We start from the raw sequence: 20,205 nt of genomic DNA on the forward strand, positions 1-20,205 counted from the left end.
CGAGGGGGATTGAATATAAAAGTAGGGAGGTCTTGCTGCAGCTGTATAGGGCATTGGTGAGGCCGCAGCTGGAGTACTGTGTGCAGTTTTGGGCGCTGCACCTGCGCAAAGATATTTTGGCCTTGGAGGGAGTGCAGAGGAGGTTTACTAGGCTGATACCAGAGTTGAGGGGGTTGAGCTATGAGGAGAGGCTGAATAAACTAGGCTTGTACTCGTTAGAGTTTAGAAGAATGAGGGGAGATCTCATTGAGACGTATAAGATGATGAATGGGATGGATAGGATAGAGGTGGAGAGACTCTTCCCGCTCAAAAAAGACAGTAGGACTACGGGGCACAGCCTCAAGATAAAGGGGGGGCGGTTTAGAACGGAGTTGAGGAGGAACTTCTTCACTCAAAGGGTGGTGAATCTCTGGAATTCTCTGCCCGTTGAAGTGGTGGAGGCTGCCTCGCTAAATATTTTTAAGACGCGGGTTGATGGGTTTTTGATAAGAGAGGGGATTAAGGGTTATGGGGAGAGGGCGGGAAAGTGGAACTGAGCAGCGACAGATCAGCCATGATCTTATTGAATGACGGGGCAGGCTCGAAGGGCTGGATGGCCTACTCCTGCTCCTATTTCTTATGTTCTTATGTTCTTATTCTCCCCATGCTTGCATGGGTTTTCCCCAGGTGCTCCGGTTTCCTCCCACACCCCAAAAATGTGCTTTTAGGCTGATTGGTGTTAACAAATTGTCCCTAAATTAGACCTCCCCAAATCTGGCGTAGAGAAAAGTCATAGTTAGAAGAAGGTAGATGAGGCATTCACTGAATGTTAAAATGGGCTTGTTGGGCCAAAGGGCCTGTTTCCTGTGCTGTGTTGTTCTTTGTTCTTTGACCCTATCCATGAATGAACACATCCCACCTTTCAAGAGTGTAGAAAAGATAGGAAAACACCTCTGCCTCAATCTTACTCGTCCAAAAATAAACATGACATGATGCTACAAAATACGTGAATGAAACTCATCCCACAAGCTTACTTAATACATCACTGATGTTGAGAATGATCTGGAAAGGGGTTACACAATATGGTGATATGGAAACACGCTACAGAGATGAGAGGCTCAAGATTGTGACGTTTGCAATAAGTCGGTGGAGGTACTGAGGTAACACATTGATTGACAGCAACGCAGTTCATTGTAAAATGGAGGCATACACTAGAGACGTGAAATGGATATGGTCCTATTTATATTGTGTTCATTGTATATATGTTGTTGTGGACCCATGCCACTGTTATGCTCTTACATTTTGTACCTTTCCTCACACTACTGCAACATCTTGGTACTTTCTCAACTTCTACAGTGGAAGTGGAGGCAGCCCTGCTAACTGCTACACCCTGTGTCTCTGATAACCTTGGCATGTGTCATTTGGAGGGCATAGACCTGGAGGGACCCAGACTGCTTTTTCGCATCCTGCTGTGGGGCAGGTGCACCCTCCTCAGCCTGTGGAGCTCGGGATGATGAGGGTCACATGAAGAGAGTACTTGGATTGACCAGAAAGTTTCAGAGTCACCTGGGAGGACAATCCCAGGTGCCCAGCTGCTAGCCTTGCTCTCTAAGAGCACCTTAGAGGCCATGACTGATTCATAGAGGAGACATGGAGTGAGATCTAGGTGTGCTCTCCACCACTCCGCATTGTTCCCCCCTCCCCAACATGCATAGCCACTGATGGATGCCACCAAAGGTGGCAGTGCTATTCCTGCATCAGTGCAGAACAGATGTCCTGGACCAAGATCTCTATGATGGATACTATCCCACAATCCCTAACATAGAGAGGACATTACAACTCTCAAACATAACAAGACACGCACAGTATGGTTGGCTGGGGGATAAGATAGTACAAGATCACTCATTTGCATGTGCGCCATATATCGCATCATCAACTCAGCCATAGTTGACATCCCCTGCGGTCAGTTCCATGGGACAGATTTTGGACTCCAGATGGACCCCAGTCTGGGGTCTCTCCCTTTTATTGTACATGTGCTAGTCCTGCATAAAGACATATGGAGAGTGTGAGAAAGACGCATGTCAGGGCAAATGTTAAGGAGGCCTGGCATGTGTGGTGAATGGTGAGTGGAGCCATGGACAGGATCAGGACACCCCAAGGTTGAGAGGAGGTTAGGCCAGATGGAGATGTGATGGTGTGTATGAAAGTGAGTGCTGATGTCCCTTCAGCTGGCTGGCAGTGAGTGAAACGCCAGTGAATGTGTGATGGGCTTGTGAGTTGAGAGTGCTGAGATGGTCACTCATCTTCTTCCTGCGCTGGATAGCTGACCTGTTGTTCACAGCATTAACATTGTGACAACAGTGGTCAGACTCCCAAACTGGATTAGAGACCCTGTTAAACCAGAGTGGGGTAGTTGACATCGCGGCAGGCCTCGAATGCTTTCAACAGCTGCTTCTAAATTTGGGGGCAGCCGTCTTCTTGAGTTTTGGAGCTATCTGTCTCATCAGCAGCTGTCCTGGGCTGCAGAGATTAAATGTGATACCTGGAGTGAGGAAGCACTGAGCTGAGAGTAGGACAAGTAAAGCCACTCTCCAGTGATTCAGTGTGGTTCCTGTGTGTGCATAATGAATGATGCAGGAAGAGAACGATAAGGCACAAAAAACCTGCCATTGCAGCCAGTGGAAAATCCCACACTGAGTGCAGTGAGAGGAAACTTCACCCCTTGCCTGCTTCCCCATATACAATTCCATTAGAATGATGGCACAGGGGTAATTTTCCAAAAAGATTAGAAAATTGCAAGCCTCACACCAGAAACTTTGGGCGATGCTCTTACCGCTGTCAGTCTGGGGGAGCTCCACAGCTTCTGTGGAGTTTGTTCAGATTCTTTATGATTACCAATTCACAGCCCCTCAGGAGTCACGAACCATCATCTGGACATCAATCCAACAACAGGACATCAATGTCAACCTTTTGCAAAATGAGGTTTAAAAAATCATTCTCTTGCCCCTCCCAGACCCACCTCCCACCCCCACTCCACATACCCCATCCATTGGTCCCACACCCCATGGTCCATCATATCTTTGATGCCAACTCTGGGGCATGGGTGATTCTCTGATATGACTACTAATTCACCAGCATGTGGACCAGCTCTCCTCACTTTGGTACCAGTCCCCACATGTTGATAGGCATTTTCTAGGGTCACTTGGACTGTGATATGCTAACTTGATGCCTAGGTTGCAGTTGGGTGCTCCATCTAAGACTTAGTATTCGTTGGAGTGGTTTTAATAAAGATGAGTAAACGCAGCCTGCTCTGTGTTTTCATGTGATATCATTTATTGAGGTCAGTCTCCTAAATGGCTCTGAGTCTTACATAAATTGTGTAGATTTTATTTTTAACAACCATTTCAGACTAAGTAATGGGCGGCACGGTAGCACAGTGGTTAGCACTGCTGCTTCACAGCTCCAGGGTCCTGGGTTCGATTCCTGGCTCGGGTCACTGTCTTTGTGGAGATTGCACATTCTCCTCGTGTCTGCGCAGGTTTCCTTCAGGTGCTCCGGTTTCATCCCGCAGTCCAAAGATGTGCGGGTTAGGTTGATTGGCCATGCTAAGAAATTGCCCCTTAGTGTCCAGGGAAGCGTAGGTTAAAGGGATTAGTGGGTATAATATGTAGGGATATGGGCGTAGGGCCTGGGTGGGATTGTGTTTGGTGCAGACTCGATGGGGTGAAGGGCCTCTTTCTGTAGGGTTCTATGATTAATTCAATAACTATTAAAGAAAATTAACACACACACACACACACACACAAGTACACTGCAACAACCTCCTTGATCCTCTTTGAAATAAAACCATGGGATCATTTACATCCACTTGAACAGACATCTCATTCAAAAAACTGCACCTCTGATAGTGTAGTTGCTCCCTGCATGCAAAGCCCTACAATGGGGCAGGAACCCAACAGTTCAGAGGCAAACTGAGCCGCAACGGACACTTTTACTGAGTTTACTGATCTTTATTCCTGATTATCTTATTTTAAAACTGAGTTACTCCAAATACAGGTCAAAATGTAAATTATCTGTACTCACACTCAAGCAGGAAGCTAATTTATTAGCTAGAAGTTGTTTAAATGGCAGGTTTGGCGGCAAACAGCATCACCATTGGATTTTCATGTCGTCACTGACATTGAGCTATATTTGCACTGTAAACATCAATCCAATAACAGATCAATGTCAATTTGCATCTGGGACCTCATGAACATTTTGCCCAAGGGTTTATCTCTTTGATCAATGAAATAAAAGGATAGTAAAAGAAACAGAGCGAACAATGAAGAAGAGATTAGGTCATGTTGGCGTCGAATGGAGTATAGGCTGACAGATGAATAAAGAGGAAAGAAATAGAATGGGTTATTAGTGGAAAAGGAGACAGGGGTTAAATGGTAGAAATAGTAGAAAGAACAAGTAGAAGAGTGCATTGTAACTCAGATGTGTTTGGGAAATGATGTATTGGTCTTAAGAAGTTAATGAGTGAATTCTTGGGGTTCTTGAGAAACATTAAGATCAGCCTGATGAGATATACCCCAAAATACTAAGAGAGGCAAGGGAGGAAATTGCTAGGGTCTTGAGAGAAATTTTTGTATCCTCACTGGCTACAGGGGACGTCCCAGAGGATTGGAGAATAGCCAATGTTGTTCCTTTGTTTAAGAAGGGTAGCAAGAATAATCCAGGTAATTACAGGTCAATGAGCCTTACATCTGTGGTAGGGAAATTATTGGAGAGAGTTCTTCGAGATCAGATTTACTCCCACTTGGAAATAGGTGGATGTATTAGCGAGAGGCAACATGGTTTTGTGAAGGGGAGGTCATGTCTCACTGACTTGATCGAGTTTTTCAAGGAAGGGACAAAAATGGTTGATGAGGGTGGGGCAGTGAATGTTGTTTCCATGGACTTCAGCAAGGTCTTTGACAAGGCCCCTCATGGCAGACTGGTGCAAAAGGTGAAGTCACGTGGGATCAGCGGTGAATTGGCAAGGTGGATACAAAATTGACTCGGTCATAGAAGACAGAGGGTAGCAGTGGAAGGGTGCGTTTCTGAATGGAGGGCTGTGACAAGTGGCATTCCTCAGGGATCAGTGCTGGGACCTTTGCTGTTTGTAATATATATAAATAATTTAGAGAAAAATGTAACTGGTTTGATTAGTAAGTTTGTGGATGACACAAAGGTTGGTGGATTTGCGGATAGCGATGAGGACCAAAAGGATACAGCAGGATATAAATTGGTTGGAGACTTGGGCGGAGAGATGGCAGATGGAGTTTAATCCAGAGAAATATGAGGTAATGCATTTTGGAAGGTCTAATACAGAGAGGAAATATACTGTAAATGGCAGAACCCATTGATGGGCAAAGAGATCTGGGTGTACAGGTACACCAGTCACTGAAAGTGGCAATGTAATTGGATAGTCAAAAAGACATACAATATGCTTGCCTTCATCAGCCAGGGCATTGAGTTTAAAAATTGGCAAGTCACATTGCAGCTTTATAGAACCTTAGTTAGGCCACACTTGGAATAGAGTGTTCAGTTCAGTTTGCCACACTAGCAGAAGGATGTGGAGGCTTCAGAGAAGACACAGAAAAGATTTATCAGGATGTTGCTTGGCATGGAGGACATTAGCTATGTGGAGAGGTTGGAGAAACTTGGATTGTTCTCACTGGAAAGACAGAAGTTGAGGGGTGACCTGATAAAAGTCTACAAGATTATGAGGGGCATGGACAGAGTGGATAGTCAAAAGCTTTTTCCCAGGGTGGAGGAGTCAATTTCTAGGAGACATTGGTTTAAGGTGCGAGGGGCAAGGTTTAAAGGAGATGTACAAGGCAAGTTTTTTACACAGAGGGTGGTGGGTACCTGCTGCCAGGGGAGATCATGGAAGCAGATATGTTGGTGACTTTTAGGGGTATCTTGACAAGTACATGAATAGGATGGGAAAAGAGGGATATGGTCCCCAAAAGAGTAGGGGGCTTTAGTTGAGTCGGGCAGCATGGCCAGTGCACGCTTGGAGAACCAAAGGGCTTGTTCCTGCACTGTAATTTTCTTTATTTGTTCTTTCTTTGAATGGTAGGGTCAGTGTGACCCAAGAAGTATAGAATCAGAAACAGTGCCATAATTAAAAACAAGCTTTCATAGGAACATAAAATTGCTACACCAAGGAGACCAAGTCCACCTCGTTCACCTTCCACTATCCGGGCAGTTTCATGACAATACCAAGAATTTGGGGGGGCTGGCATGGTAGCATAGTGGATAGCACTGCTGCCTCACAGTGCCTTGGACCCAGGTTCAATTTCAGGCTTGGGTTACTGTCTGCGTGGAGTCTACATATTCTCAGTGTCTGCGTGGATTTCCTCTGGGCGTTTCGTTTCCTCCCACAGTCCAAAGATGTGTGGGTTAGCTGGATTGACCATGCAAAATTGTCCCTCAGGCTGCAAACAAACCACCTTGCCCGCCCCAGAATCGATTTCCCAGAGCTGAAATCTTTGTCGGCCTTGGGTGGGATTTTACGATCTTGCCTGAGCGAGGCAGTAAAACCCTACCCTTATAGTGTCAGGGGGACAATAGGGTAAATGCATGGGATTATGGGGGTAAGGCCTGGGTTGGATTGCGGTCAGTGCAGACTTGATGGGCCGAATGGCCTCCTTCTGTACTGTACGATTCTATGAGTTGTTGACTCATCATACCAATCTATCTCGATCGATCTCTAACAGAGCCAGAAGCAGCAAGGGGAACCCCAAGAGCTTTGGGAATCATCTATTCAAAGTCACCTTTTGCGCACAAGCATGCTGCACTGAATATGTCTCGACTTTTACTATTCACATACTGTCTGTATCCCAAACTGTCTGAAAGAAATCCACATGACCTGCATTTAAATGAGGGAGCCAGTTTGAATATGGAAACAGTTTTGCATGCTGAAGATTTGCTTTCCAATGCCAGCAGTACTGTGGATGGCAAGACTGACAACCACATAAAAAATGTTTTAAAAAGCTTGGAAGAACAATTCCCTATTTGCTGTATCAAGATTCTGCAGTTTCATTGGTTACTTTGAGGGCTTTAGCGTAATTCTCTGACAAAGGGTCATTCTAACTGGAAACGTTGGCTCAATTTTCTCTCAATGTGGCGTTGGACTGGGGTAAACACAGTAAGAAGTCTGACAGCACCAGCTTTAAGTCCAACCAATTTATTTCATAGTAAACTCACAAGCTTTCCAGGTTTCTCCCTTCGTCAGAACTCTCCATTCACCTGACGAAGGGCAAACCCTGAAAGCTTGCGAGATTCCTAGCAAATAAATTGGTTGGGCTTAAACCTGGTGTTGTCAGACTTCTTGCTCAATTCTCTCTCCACAGATGCTGTCAAACCTGTTGAGATTTTCCGTTTTTGTTTCAGATTCCAGTATCCTCAGTATTTTCCCTTTCTCTTCCCATATTAATTCCCACACCTAAATAGCTGCGGCAGAGATAACTCCTAATAGTATGGTAAATCTGGAAATTTCACTATTGCCATTAGGTTCCCTGGGAGCCGCACGGAAGACTGGAGTTTTGTTATTAAGGTCTATATATAAGTGTTACAAATTGTCCAGCTATTGTAAAGGATCGTTTCTAACTCCTGCTGCAACTGTTTCACTTTGCAAATTGCTGCATTTTTCAAAAATAAACGATTAAGAGTGATATTAATGTGCGATTGTAAAGACGCGGCTCTATAGCGATCTCAGATCTACAATCTCGTTTGAGTTGAACAATATAGTTAAGGGCGGACATTATTCTGCATTACTTACCAATTTCAGTAAATCCCAAATTAAAATAAATCTTATTTTCGAAAGATCCATTCCATAATACTTTGCGATACTCAGGCTACACATCAGTTCCATAAATAGGTGTAAAAGTGATTCTGAATAAGCTTGTTTCAGAAAGCAGGATCTGAAAATTGTTACATTAAGATCCTGAAGCACAGTCCAACATCCCAAATATTAATCTGCTGTAAACCTGCTGGCGGGTATATGTCTTTATTTCAAACCAACTGTTTTAATTGCCCTCCTTTTTTTTTAGTTTGCTGTTGTCCATGAGCAAGGAGAGTAGACATCTGGGGCAAACACGCTTGTATTTTTACACGTGAGCGAATCCCAGTTCTGAGAGCGGGCGGGAGGGGGAACAAGTGCACCGGAGCAGCATTGCTAAGGATACTGAGCTGCACACACACATAGCGAGGATCCTCACTTGGAAGCTGCTCCGCTACAGGTGGAAGGACTGCTTTTCTCCAGCTGTTTATCCAATATCGTGGGCAGCAGCTCCAGCAGACAACAAAGTTTCAGCAGCAGCAGCCGACAATATTTTCTCTCCTGCTTCGTCTCTCTCCCTCGCTGTTTTTTTTCCCTTTCCCACAGACTTTCCCCTCTCTCTTTCCCCACACTTTCTCCTTCACTGTTCTTTTTATCTCACAGTCCCTCTCGCTCCTCCACGCTTTCTGTCTCTCTCTGTCCCCCTCTCTCTCCCTATCTCTCTCTCCCTATATCTGTCTCTCTCCCTCCCCTTGTATCTATCCTTCATTCTCTCTCCCTGTATCTGCCCCTCTCACTCCTTGTATCTGTCCCTCTCTCTCTCACTCCTTGTATCTGTCCCTCTCTCTCTCACTCCTTGTATCTGTCCCTCTCTCTCTCACTCCTTGTATCTGTCCCTGTCTCTCTCTCACTCCTTGTATCTGTCCCTGTCTCTCTCTCACTCCTTGTATCTGTCCCTGTCTCTCTCTCACTCCTTGTATCTGTCCCTCTCTCTCTCACTCCTTGTATCTGTCTCTCTCCCTCTCTCTCTTTCTCTCCCTATATCTGTCTCTCTCTTTCTCTCCCTATATCTGTCTCTCTCTTTCTCTCCCTATATTTGTCCCTCTCTCTCCCTGTCTCTGTCTCTCTCTCTGTATCTGTCCCTCTCTCTGTCTGTATCTGCCCCTCTATCTGTCTCTCTCTGTATCTGCCCCTCTCTCTGTCTCTCTCTGTATCTGCCTCTGTCTCTCTCTGTATCTGTCCCTCTCTCTGTCTCTCTCTGTATCTGTCCCTCTCTCTGTCTCTCTCTGTATCTGCCTCTGTCTCTCTCTGTATCTGTCCCTCTCTCTGTCTCTCCCTGTCTCTGTCTCTCTCTGTATCTGTCCCTCTCTCTCTGTACCTCTCTCTGTATCTGTCCCTCTCTCTCTGTACCTCTCTCTGTATCTGTCTCTCTCTCTCTGTATCTGTCTGTCTGTCTCTCTGTCTCTCTCTCTCTATCTCTCTCCCTCTATCTATCCCCCCTCTATCTCCCCGGGTTGTACTCTGTGTATAGACGCCTCTCCTCGGCTGTTCTATCGATCACGCAGCCGGAAATACGTGAAGAGCCGGGAGGGTGAAACCCGCTGAAAACTCCGGAGAGTTGGCAAAGCGGCCGGAGTTGTGGGGATTTTGCGGGAATAACTGAGGAGGAGCGGAGCCGGGGACCAGGGGGAAGGCGGCGGCGGCTCTCCCACTCCCCCCGGCTCCCCGCTGATGCCCGGGCTTGGCCGCTGAGGGAAGGACAAGATGCCGAACCGGGAGCTGGCGGCGGAGGAGGAGACCGAGAGCGGCGCCAACCCTGCCGCCGATGAGATGGAGAAAGAGAACGAAGGGGTCGGTGGAGAGACACCCGGGTCCCCGGCTTCCACCCTCAGCCAGCGGGAGTCCAAGGTACCGGGGGGGGGGGGTGTAAGGTCTGGGGTCACTGGGGTGGGGGGGGGGGTAAGGTCCGGGGTCACTGGGGTGGGGGGGGGGTAAGGTCCGGGGTCACTGGGGTGGGGGGGGGGGGTAAGGTCCGGGGTCACTGGGGTGGGGGGGGGGTAAGGTCCGGGGTCACTGGGGTGGGGGGGGGGTAAGGTCCGGGGTCACTGGGGTGGGGGGGGGGGTAAGGTCCGGGGTCACTGGGGTGGGGGGGGGGGTAAGGTCCGGGGTCACTGGGGTGGGGGGGGGGGGTAAGGTCCGGGGTCACTGGGGTGGGGGGGGGGGTAAGGTCCGGGGTCACTGGGGTGGGGGGGGGGTAAGGTCCGGGGTCACTGGGGTGGGGGGGGGGGTAAGGTCCGGGGTCACTGGGGTGGGGGGGGGGGGTAAGGTCCGGGGTCACTGGGGTGGGGGGGGGGGTAAGGTCCGGGGTCACTGGGGTGGGGGGGGGTAAGGTCTGGGGTCACTGGGGTGTCTGGGGTGGGGGGTAAGGTCTGGGGTCAGTGGGCTGTCTGGGGTGGGGGGGAAGATGGGGGGTAAGGTCTGGGGTCACTGGGCTGTCTGGGGTGGGGGGGGTAGAGTGGGGTAAGGTCTGGGGTCACTGGGCTGTCTGGGGTGGGGGGGAAGATGGGGGTAAGGTCTGGGGTCAGTGGGCTGTCTGGGGTGGGGGGGGTAGAGGGGGGGTAAGGTCTGGGGTCACTGGGCTGTCTGGGGTGGGCTAACACTTGTGCGTGAGGCCGAATCCTTGGAGTGAGTGTGGTAACTGTTCACTTGAGAAATTTTTTCCAGCAATATCTGGGAGATGCTCCTCTCCAGCAAAGTCCAGTGGGACGAAGGACCAGAGTTGGAGAGAAGGGGATAGGCTGTCCACACGTTGGGGGCTGCAAAGAAAGACTGACCCTCTTTCTTCTCCACCCCCCCCCCCCCAGTCCCCATCTCCCGTCGTGTAAGGAGACTGCCTGAGCAAGGGGTCATGTGGGGCACTGCCAACTCTCCCAGGCATCTGGTCACTGTCCAACCCCCTCCCCATCCAAGCAAGAGACAGCGCAGATAAACTGTCTGCCCTTCCACACCCCCGCAACACATCCCCATGAATGGCAATGAGACGGGGGGAGACTGTTCTCCTAGGCACCACAGGGAAACTGACTTCTAATCTCCAGCATGGTCTCTCAAGATGAAACTGCCTTTAGAGGGGCCGCAGGGATGAGACACCCCCAACCCACATGATTGAGGCACTGCTGGGAGAGATTCCTGCCCCAGTTAGCGAGGGACTCTGGAGAAATGATCTCCCTCTCCTGAGAGAATTATCTTTCAGTCCCGCCATCACTTTTTGGATGTGTTATCCTAAGAGCCGAATGTTTCTGATGGTGCTCCTTCCACAAACCCAAATGGAAATGGGGCTGCACGGTGGCATAATGGTTAACACAGTGGAACCACACCACGAACCAGTTCAGTCCCAGCCTTGGGTCACTGTCTGTGTGGAGTTTGCACATTCTCCCCGTGGCTGTGTGGGTTTCCCCTGGGTGCCCCGGTTTCCTCCCACAGTCCAAAGATGTGCAGGTTAGGTGGATTAGTCGTGGTGAATATGTGGGGCTATGGGGATAGGGTGTATAAGATGCTCTGTCAGAGAGTCAGTGCAGACTCAATGGGCTGAATGGCCTCTTTTGCACTGTAGGGATTCTATGAAATAACCGGCTTTTTCAATTGTTGTCTGAAGTGTCCGAGGAATGTGATCAATGGAATTCGAAGAAACGTTAAATGCATTAGTTTTAGAACTTCTTCAAATTGCTTCCAACGTAACAGAAAAGTTTCCTTTAAAAGAATGAGGAGGTAACATGAATTTAACCATTTTGAAATTACAGAACCAGAACCTGGGGCTTCGCAATGTAGTGAAATCCACAACAGCATTGTAATTAGGAAGCAATTTGTTTAAAAGATAAAATGTCATTTGGTTGTGAAGTTCTATGTAGGTTTTTTTTATGGGGACTCATCACAATTAGATCCCAGGCTCATAAACCAGTAAAGTTTATTTATTAGTCACAAGTAGGCTTACATTAGCACTGCAATGAAGTTACTGTGAAAATCCCCTAGTTGCCACACTCCGGCCCCTGTTTGGGTACACAGAGAGAATTTAGCACAGCCAATCCATTGAACCAGCACAAACCAAAACTGCTTCAGTGACCAGTCTGATCCTGGAATAGTGAGATAATTCCCAGATTTGATTTTTGATTTGACTTATTATTGTCACATGTATTAGCATACACTGAAAAGTATTGTTTTTTTGCATGCTATACAGACAAAGCATACCGTTCACAGAGAAGGAAACGAAAGAATGCAGAATGTAGTGTTAAAGTCAGAGCCAGGGTGTAGAGAAAGATCAACTTAATACAAGGTAGGTCTATTGAAAAGGAGGTTTGGCATGTCAGCTACGACTCTCCAATTTTACAGATGCATCAGAGAAAGCATTCTTTCTGGTTGTATCACAGCTTGGTATGGCTCCTGCTCTGCCCAAGACCGTAGGAACTACAAAAGGTCGTGAATGTAGCCCAGTCCGTCGTGCAAACCAGCCTCCCATCCATTGATTCTGTCTACACTTCCTGCTGCCTTGGCAAAGCAGTCAGCATAATTAAGGACCCCAGGCATCCTGGACATTTTTCTCTCCCACTTTCTTCCTTCGAGAAAAAGATACAGAAGTCTGAGGTCATGTACCAACTGACTCAAGATCAGCTTCTTCCCTGCTGCTGTCAGACTTTTGAATGGTCTTACCTTGCATTAATTTGATCTTTCTCTACATTCCTAGCTATGACTGTAACTCTGCATTCTGCACTCTATCATTTCCTTCTGTATGAATGATATGTTTTGCCTGTATAGCACCAAAGAAACAATACTTTTCACTGTATGTGACAATAACAAATCAAATTCAAAAGTCTGATGGCATCAGAGAAGAAGCTGTTCTTGAGTTGGTTGATGCATGACCTCTGACTTTTGTATCTTTTTCCCGACAGAAGAAGTCGAAAGAGAGACTGCTCGGGGTATGTGGGGTCCTTAATTATGCTGGACGCTTTGCCAAGGTAGTGGGAAGTATAATCAGAATCAATGGATGGGAGACTAGTTTGCATTATGGATCGGGCTATGTTCACAACCTTTTGTAGTTTTTTGCGGTCTTGGACAGAGCAGAAACCATCCCAGTGCTTTCTATGGTGCATCTGCAAAAGCTGATGAGGGTCGTAGCAGACATGCCAAATTTCCTTAGTCTTCTGAGAAAGTAGAGGCGTTAGTGGTCTTTCTTAACTATAGTGTTGGCATGGGGGGACCATGATAGGTTGTTCATAATCTGGACACCAAAAAACTTGAAACTCTTGACCCTTTCTACTTCGTCCCCATTGATATAGAAAGGAGTATGTTCTCCTCTAAGCTTCCTGAAGTTGATGACAATCTCCTTCGTTTTGTTGACCTTGAGGGACAGATTATTGTCGCCGCAGTAGTTCACCAGATTTTCTATCATTCCTGTGCTCTGTCTTGTCATTGTTTGAGATCTGACCCACTATGGTGGTGTCATCAGCAAACTTGAAAATCGAGGTGTAGGGGAATTTGGCCACACAGTCATCGGTGTATAAGGAGTGTAGTAGGGAGCTGAGAGTGCAGCCTTGTGGGCACTGGTGTTGAGGATGATCATGGAGGAGGTATTGTTAACCTTACTGATTATGGTCTGTGGGTTAAGAACTTCAGGACCAAGTCACAGAGGGAGGAGCTGAGGCCCAGGCCGTGGAGTTTGGAGACACATTTTGTAGGAACAATGGTGTTGAACGCTGAACTGTAGTCAATGAATAGGAGACGGACATAGGTGTCTTTGTTATTTAGATTTCCTGGGTTGTGTGCAGGGCCAGGGAGCAGGTATCTGTTGTGGACCGGTTGCGGCAGTAGGCGAGTTGTAGTGGATCCAGGCAGTCCAGGAGACTGAAATTTCCAGCTGCTTTTCTGTACTCTAAACATACTTCTTAAAACCCTCTCTCCATCTCCTCCTTCACATTCCCCTCTAACAACAAGTGCAAGAGATTCATTACCTCTTTGTCACTAAAATTGAAACTATCCATAAGAACTAGGAGCAGCAGTAGACCATTTGGCCCCTCGAGTCTGTTTTCCCCCCCCCCCCATTCAATAAGATCATGGCTGATCTCTTTGTGGACCCAGCTCCACTTATCTGCCCGCTCACCATAACCCTTAATTCCTTTAGTGTTCAAAAATCTTTGCCCGAAAGACATTAAATGAGATAGTCTCAACTGCTTCACTGGGCAGAGAATTCCACAGATTCCCAACCCTTTGGGTGAAGGGTTTCCTCCTCAACTGAGCCCTCAATCTGCTACCCTTTATTTTGAGATTATGCCCTCTAATTCTGGTTTCACATGCCAGTGGAAACAACCTCCCTGCTTCTATCCAATCAGCAGCCTTGGTCACTTCCTTTCCTATACCTAACCTACCAGTCCAAACATCCTTTAAAGTTCTCTCCTATTCTAGCCCTGAACATACATTGTCCCCTAGTTACTGTCCAATCTCCCCTCATTCCCTCTTTGAGCTTACCTTGTCCCTGAGACCCATTTCTTGTTCTATTGATTCAGTTCCTACTGAACAGTTGACCACCTAACCTCCCTTCCTGATTACCATGATTATTCATTTTGTTAATAGTTTCCTCCCTCTCTCTAGGTCCAGTCTTGCCCTCTCTCCTTCCAATCTGCCATCACACTCCTCCTCTCGCAAAAAGTCCCTTAACTTGACCCTTCTCCCTGCTGCTGTATTTCCAAACTCTGTTTATTCTCCAAAGCTATTGAATGTGTAGTTACATCCCAAATGTGTGCCTATCTTGCCCTAACTCTTGGGGTGGCACAGTGGTTAGCACTGCTGCCTCTCAATGCTGGGTTCAGTTCCAGCCTTGGGTCACTATCTGTGTGAACCATACAACATTACAGCACAGAAACAGGCCTTTTGGTCCTTTTTGGCTGTGCCGAACCATTTTTCTGCCTAGTGGCACCTGGAAAGTTTGCACTTTCTCCCCGTGTCTCTGTGGATTTCCTCCAAGTGTTCTGGTTTCCTCCCACAGTTCAAAGATGTGCGGGTTAGGTTGATTGGACATGCTATATTGACCGTAGGGTCAGGGGGATTAGCAGGGTAAATGAGGGTTACAGGAATAGGGCCTGGGTGGGATTGTGGTTGGTACAGATTCGATGGGCCGAATGGCCTCTTTCTGTATTGTAGGCACTCTATGATTCTCTCTTGCCCAAGCTGTATGTTTGAATCCTTCCAATTAGGTTTCTGACTTGCCACAGTTCTGAAACAGTTCTTTCTAAAATCGCAAATAACACTCCTTGTGACTGTGACTCAGATAAACTATCCCTTATCTTTCTTGGACCATTATACAGCCTTTGACCAGGTTGACCACACCATCCTTCTCCACCACAGACCGGTTGGATGAGACTGCACTTACTTGGTTCCATTCTTATCTACGTAGTAGTCAGATAATGATGTTGTCTCTTTCAATTTCTGTACCATTTCCCATGACATTCCTCACCCGTCTAGCTTTGCACTCTGTTTCTCATCTACATGCTATTCCTTGGCAACATTGTTAAAGAAAACAGTGTCATTTTTCACGTGTGCACTTACAACACCTTGACTCCTCCACTATCTTTCTTTAAATTAGACTACTTGTCTGTCATCCTGTACTGGATGTGCAGAAATATCCTCCAATTAAACACTAGGGAGACCAAAGTTCCCACTACAAATTCTATTAGCTAGCAAATGACTTCATCCCTCTCCCTAACAATTGCTTGAAGCTGAACTATTGCAATATTGATGTATTTAATCTTGAGATGAACTTCTGACCATATATCTGTGCCATAACCAAGACCAATTGTATCACTAGCCATCCTCCCACATTCTGTCCTCAGTAAAGTCATCCAAAACTCTGCTGCCCATATCTTTACTTACACCTGTTCATCCAACTACGCTCGCTGATGTACATTGACTTCATGGTCTAGCCCCTCGCTATCCCTGTCATGTCTTTCTGCCCCATAACCTTCCAAGATGTATATTTTCCTCTAATTCTAACCTCTTGACCTCTTTTAAGGTCAAACCAAATAAACAAACTCAAGTTACATCAGGACAAAGTAAAAGGGGCAGCTCCCCCAAAGGAGGGGAAACAGCCCCAACTAAATCGAAGTACAAAGGAAACTTGAAAACATCAAATTAAAATGTGATTGTTAGGGTCGATAATGCACCCCAGCCCCTGCGGTGCCCAGCAAGCGTGGAAGGCGTCAGCTGCGCCCGCGGACCCCACATGCTCCCTCTCCAGGGACACCTGGCCACGAACGTAGCCACGACAGAGGGGCAGACAGCTGCCGAATGCTGGCCTCTTGAGTTTCAGTTGCTTCCATAATTGGTGGCCCTGCCTTCAGCAGTCAAGGTCCAAAGTTTTGGAATTCCCTCCCTAAACCTCTCCAACATACTACCCCCTTTTTGTCTCTATTTACATGCTCGTTAAAATTAGATTATTTGATCAAATGTTTGGCCATTTGCCCTTTTTGGTCATTTACACTAACACCTTCTTATGTGGCTTAGTGTGGAATTTTGCTTTACAAGAAGGTCCCCCTGTGAAGTGCTTGAGATGTTTTATTGCATTGAAGGTGCTACATAAATACAATTGTTATTGCATTTGGGAATTTTTTGACAAACTATCCTCTTGGAACATATGGAAATATCTCGCTTGTAAAAATGAATTTCAGATGTTAAACAGGCTAAGCAGTGGAATGAGTATATGTTGCAGCTGATACTAAAATGCACAGCAAACATAATGTCAGTTTGAGACCAAGTTCTGAAAAGGAATTCGACAGGTCACTCGTAAATCATTATTTACAAAGCTTGTAATAGGAACGCTCTACCAGCTGTTGGTCGCTCCTATAAAATAGTTTCAATTAGTACCTGGGGAGAGATACAACTTTTAAGGTCAATATTTTATATGTTAATCTGTGACAAACAATTTTTTTCTGGTTCAGGATTATTGCCCACTTGTAGTCAAGGAGTGGGAGGTCTAGCCTGAAGAGAGAGCTCTACATTGTTGGGTTCAATTTTCAAAATTAAATCTTCAGGTTCCTTGTGCATGTGTTTTAAAACAAGCCTTTAGCAACGTCTACTCTTGTATTCAAAACACTCACTTTGCCTAATTGGGTCTGTTTGACGGGAAGTATCAGTATCAGACTACAAGACATTGCTAAACTGCGCAATCTGATTATTTCTATCAATTAATTCATTGCAGCAGGTCTTTCCATTTTGAGACGTTGGAGCAGGGATAGACCAGTCAGACACCTGTAATGTGACCATGTTAAAAAAATACCCTTCAATATAACCGGTTTCACAGCCTTCAGTGCTTCAATAATCTATTCAACAATAGCAACCAAAAGATAATGAAATAACTAGCATGTCAGAAAATCCAGCATTCCGTTTGAAATATGCAAAAAAAAACGCCTGTAGCAGAGAAATCTGTAGTTCCCAATTAGTACATGCAGTGTATGCCAAGTAATTTATCCAGCAGTCTGCAACTTTCTTGATAGAAACAGAAAATGCTGGCAGTAAACAGATCGGTTAGCATCTGTAAAAAAAAAAGCAAGACAACATAATGTTTTTGTATAACCACTTACCAGAACTGAAGATTGAAACGAGAACTGAAAAGTGATGATATAGACGTATGGGGGTTACTTGCAGTATTCCCACAGGTTGTATCATCTGCCCATTGTGGAACCTGCCTTTATTGTGATTTTCATTTCCTGTAAATTGATGAGATGTGAGGTGTTTTATAATGCACTGGGCTTGTGCTGTGCCAGTTTACCAGCCAGGTAATGCACTTGAAAATTATTCTTGTTTCGTCGGGATGAAAGGTTCTATACCCAAATTGTCTTTTCAGAAATAGGAGCTGGAGTTGATCCTTTGAGCCTTCTTCAGTATTCTACAAAATCTTGACTGATCTTTTACATTAACTCCACATTCCTGCACAATCCCCATATCTTTCTTTTAGTATCTACAAATCTATGACATCTTGCCTTAAATATACTCAACAACTGAACATCCTTGGTTCTCTGAGGTAGAGTGTTTCAAAGCTCCACAACCCTTTGAGAAAAGACATTTCTCTTAATCTCAGACATTAATGGCCAACCCCTTACTTATTGTCAGTCTATGACCATGTGTCCGAGATTCCCCAGGCAGGGTAAACATTTACTCTGCGTTTACCCTGTTGAGCAGTTTTAGTTATCAGTTAGCCCATCTTTCATTCTTTTTAGGTTCTTCAAATAAGATAAGTCTTTACGCAATATCTTGAGTTTAAAAGTTGTATATTCCTCCCTTCCCCACCCCACCCGGTACTCATAAAACAACTCTTTGCCACACACTTCCTCAAGGGCAAGCTTATTCTTCCTCAGGTAAGGAGGCCAAAACAGTGCACACTATTCTCACCACTGCTCAGAGGAATGCATGTGGCCAGCGTTGCAAAATATGTCAAAGAAAAGAGGCAGACTAGACTCGATTTCTTGTGGGCTCTCTCCAAGTCTTTGCCCCAAAACAAGCCAAAAGATTAGGCACTGCCAATTTCAAAGACAGCCCTGGACGGTGTACCAGCTTTATAAAAAGAAACAATTTTGTACTGTGACAAGCCCAAGATTTCACATTTTAAATATAGATCCAATAATAAGAAAGACTTGTTGACTCCTGCTGCATTACTTTTGGAGTGGAGCTGGTGGGAACTGTATCTGAATTTGGCAACTCTGAGTGAAAAGGAGGGTAGATTTCAACCCCTCAGCTGGTGCATAATTTGACCCGCTGCTCCTTGGCTAAGAATGTAGTCTTAGAAACTCAACGTTTACGCGAGTATAATAAGATACGATTAACAGAATGGCTGAGGCACTACAGTAGTACTTTGTATCTTTCTGTCTTTGATGAAGCTGCCAATGGAGCAATAAAAAGAGACTGCCGCAATATTTGGAAAATTAAAAATAAAGAAAGATGAAGTCCTTTAAAGTTGGAAATCCTCAAATAGAAAAGTCACTCAGTCCTGATGGAATACACATTCTTGGTTAATGAGGGATGTAAAGGGGAAATGATTCTGGCTGCATTCTTCCAATCCTCCTTGGTCGTTTGGGAGAGTTGTACGGTTGCAAGTATTACAGAAACCACAAACCAATCAGCCTAATGTTGGTTGTGTGGAAATTTTAAGAGACAATATTCTTCAACCAAAGTAATTGACATTTAGAAAAGTACAGACTAAAAATAAGTCAGCACAGATTTGTTCAAGGTTAATCATGTTTGACAAATGATTGAGATTTTAGCAGATTGAACCAAGGCAGGACTTACTAAAAACTTTCTAAAAACAATTTAGGATTGAAAAGGTTTTAAAAAGCCATTTGACAAAGTGCTGCATAATAGACTTTTTAGCCATGGAATTAAAGGGACAGTGAGCCATTGAAGTTTACAGTGTGGAAATAGGTTCTTCAGCCCAACTTGTCCATGCGGCCTTTTTTTTTTAAAACCACTAGGCTGGTCCCAGTTGCCCGCACTTGGCCCATATCTCTCTGTATCCCTCTTACCCATGTAACTGTCTAAACAATTGTTAAAAGACAAAGTTGTATCCACCTCTGCTACTACTGCTGGCAGCTTGTTCCAAACATTCACTGCCTTCTGTGTGGAAAAATTGCATCTCTGGACCCTTTTGTATCTTCTTTCCCCCCCCCTCATCTTAAACCTATGCCTTCTGGTTTTAAATTCTCTTACTTTTGAGAAGAGATATTGACCATCTAGCTGATCAATGCCCCTCATTATTTTATAGCCCTCTATAAGATCACCCCTAAGTCTCCTACATTCCAGGGGAAAAAAGTCCCAGTCTATCCAGTCTTTCCCTATGACTCAAACCATCAAGTCCCGGTAGCATCCTAAGAAATCTTTTCCACTCTCTTTCTAGTTTAATAATAACTTTCTATAAATAGGGTGACCAGAACTGTACACAGTATTCCAAGTGTGGCCTTACCAATGTCTTGTACAACTTCAACAAGATGTCCCACCTCTGACCAATGAAACAAAGCCTTCTTCACCACTCTGTCCACCTGGACTCCACTCTCAAGGAGCTATGAACCTGTATCCGTAGATATCTTTGTTTTATAACTCTTCCCAACACACTACCATTAACTGAGTAAGTCCTGCCTTGGTTCAATCTGCCAAAATGCATCACCTCGCAATTATCAAAATTAAATTCCATCCGCCATTCATCAGCCCACTGGCCCAATTGATCAAGGTTCCGTTGCAATCCTTGATAACCTTCATTGTCCATTATGCCACCAATCTTGGTGTCATCTGCAAACTTACTAACCTATATTCTCATCCAAATCATTAATATAAATGACAAATAACAGTGGACCCTGCACTGACCCCTGAGGCACACTGCTCGTCAC

The 20,205-nt window shown here is 45.6% G+C and overlaps 1 protein-coding gene across 1 annotated transcript in view; it reads left to right on the top strand.

The window, feature by feature from the left end:
- Positions 1–9,281: 9,281 nt before the first annotated feature.
- The window catches only part of stac (SH3 and cysteine rich domain), a 157,637-nt gene continuing 146,713 nt past the window's right edge, over positions 9,282–20,205 (top strand). The window contains exon 1 of the mRNA XM_080193691.1: positions 9,282–9,700. Coding sequence (XP_080049817.1) covers positions 9,557–9,700 — 144 coding nt within the window. The 5' untranslated portion in view covers positions 9,282–9,556. The remainder of the gene's footprint in view (positions 9,701–20,205) is intronic.

This window comes from Carcharhinus amblyrhynchos, chromosome 8 (assembly GCF_965287045.1).
Source record: "Carcharhinus amblyrhynchos chromosome 8, sCarAmb.v2.hapA, whole genome shotgun sequence".
In the NCBI taxonomy this organism is placed as follows: domain Eukaryota; kingdom Metazoa; phylum Chordata; class Chondrichthyes; order Carcharhiniformes; family Carcharhinidae; genus Carcharhinus; species Carcharhinus amblyrhynchos.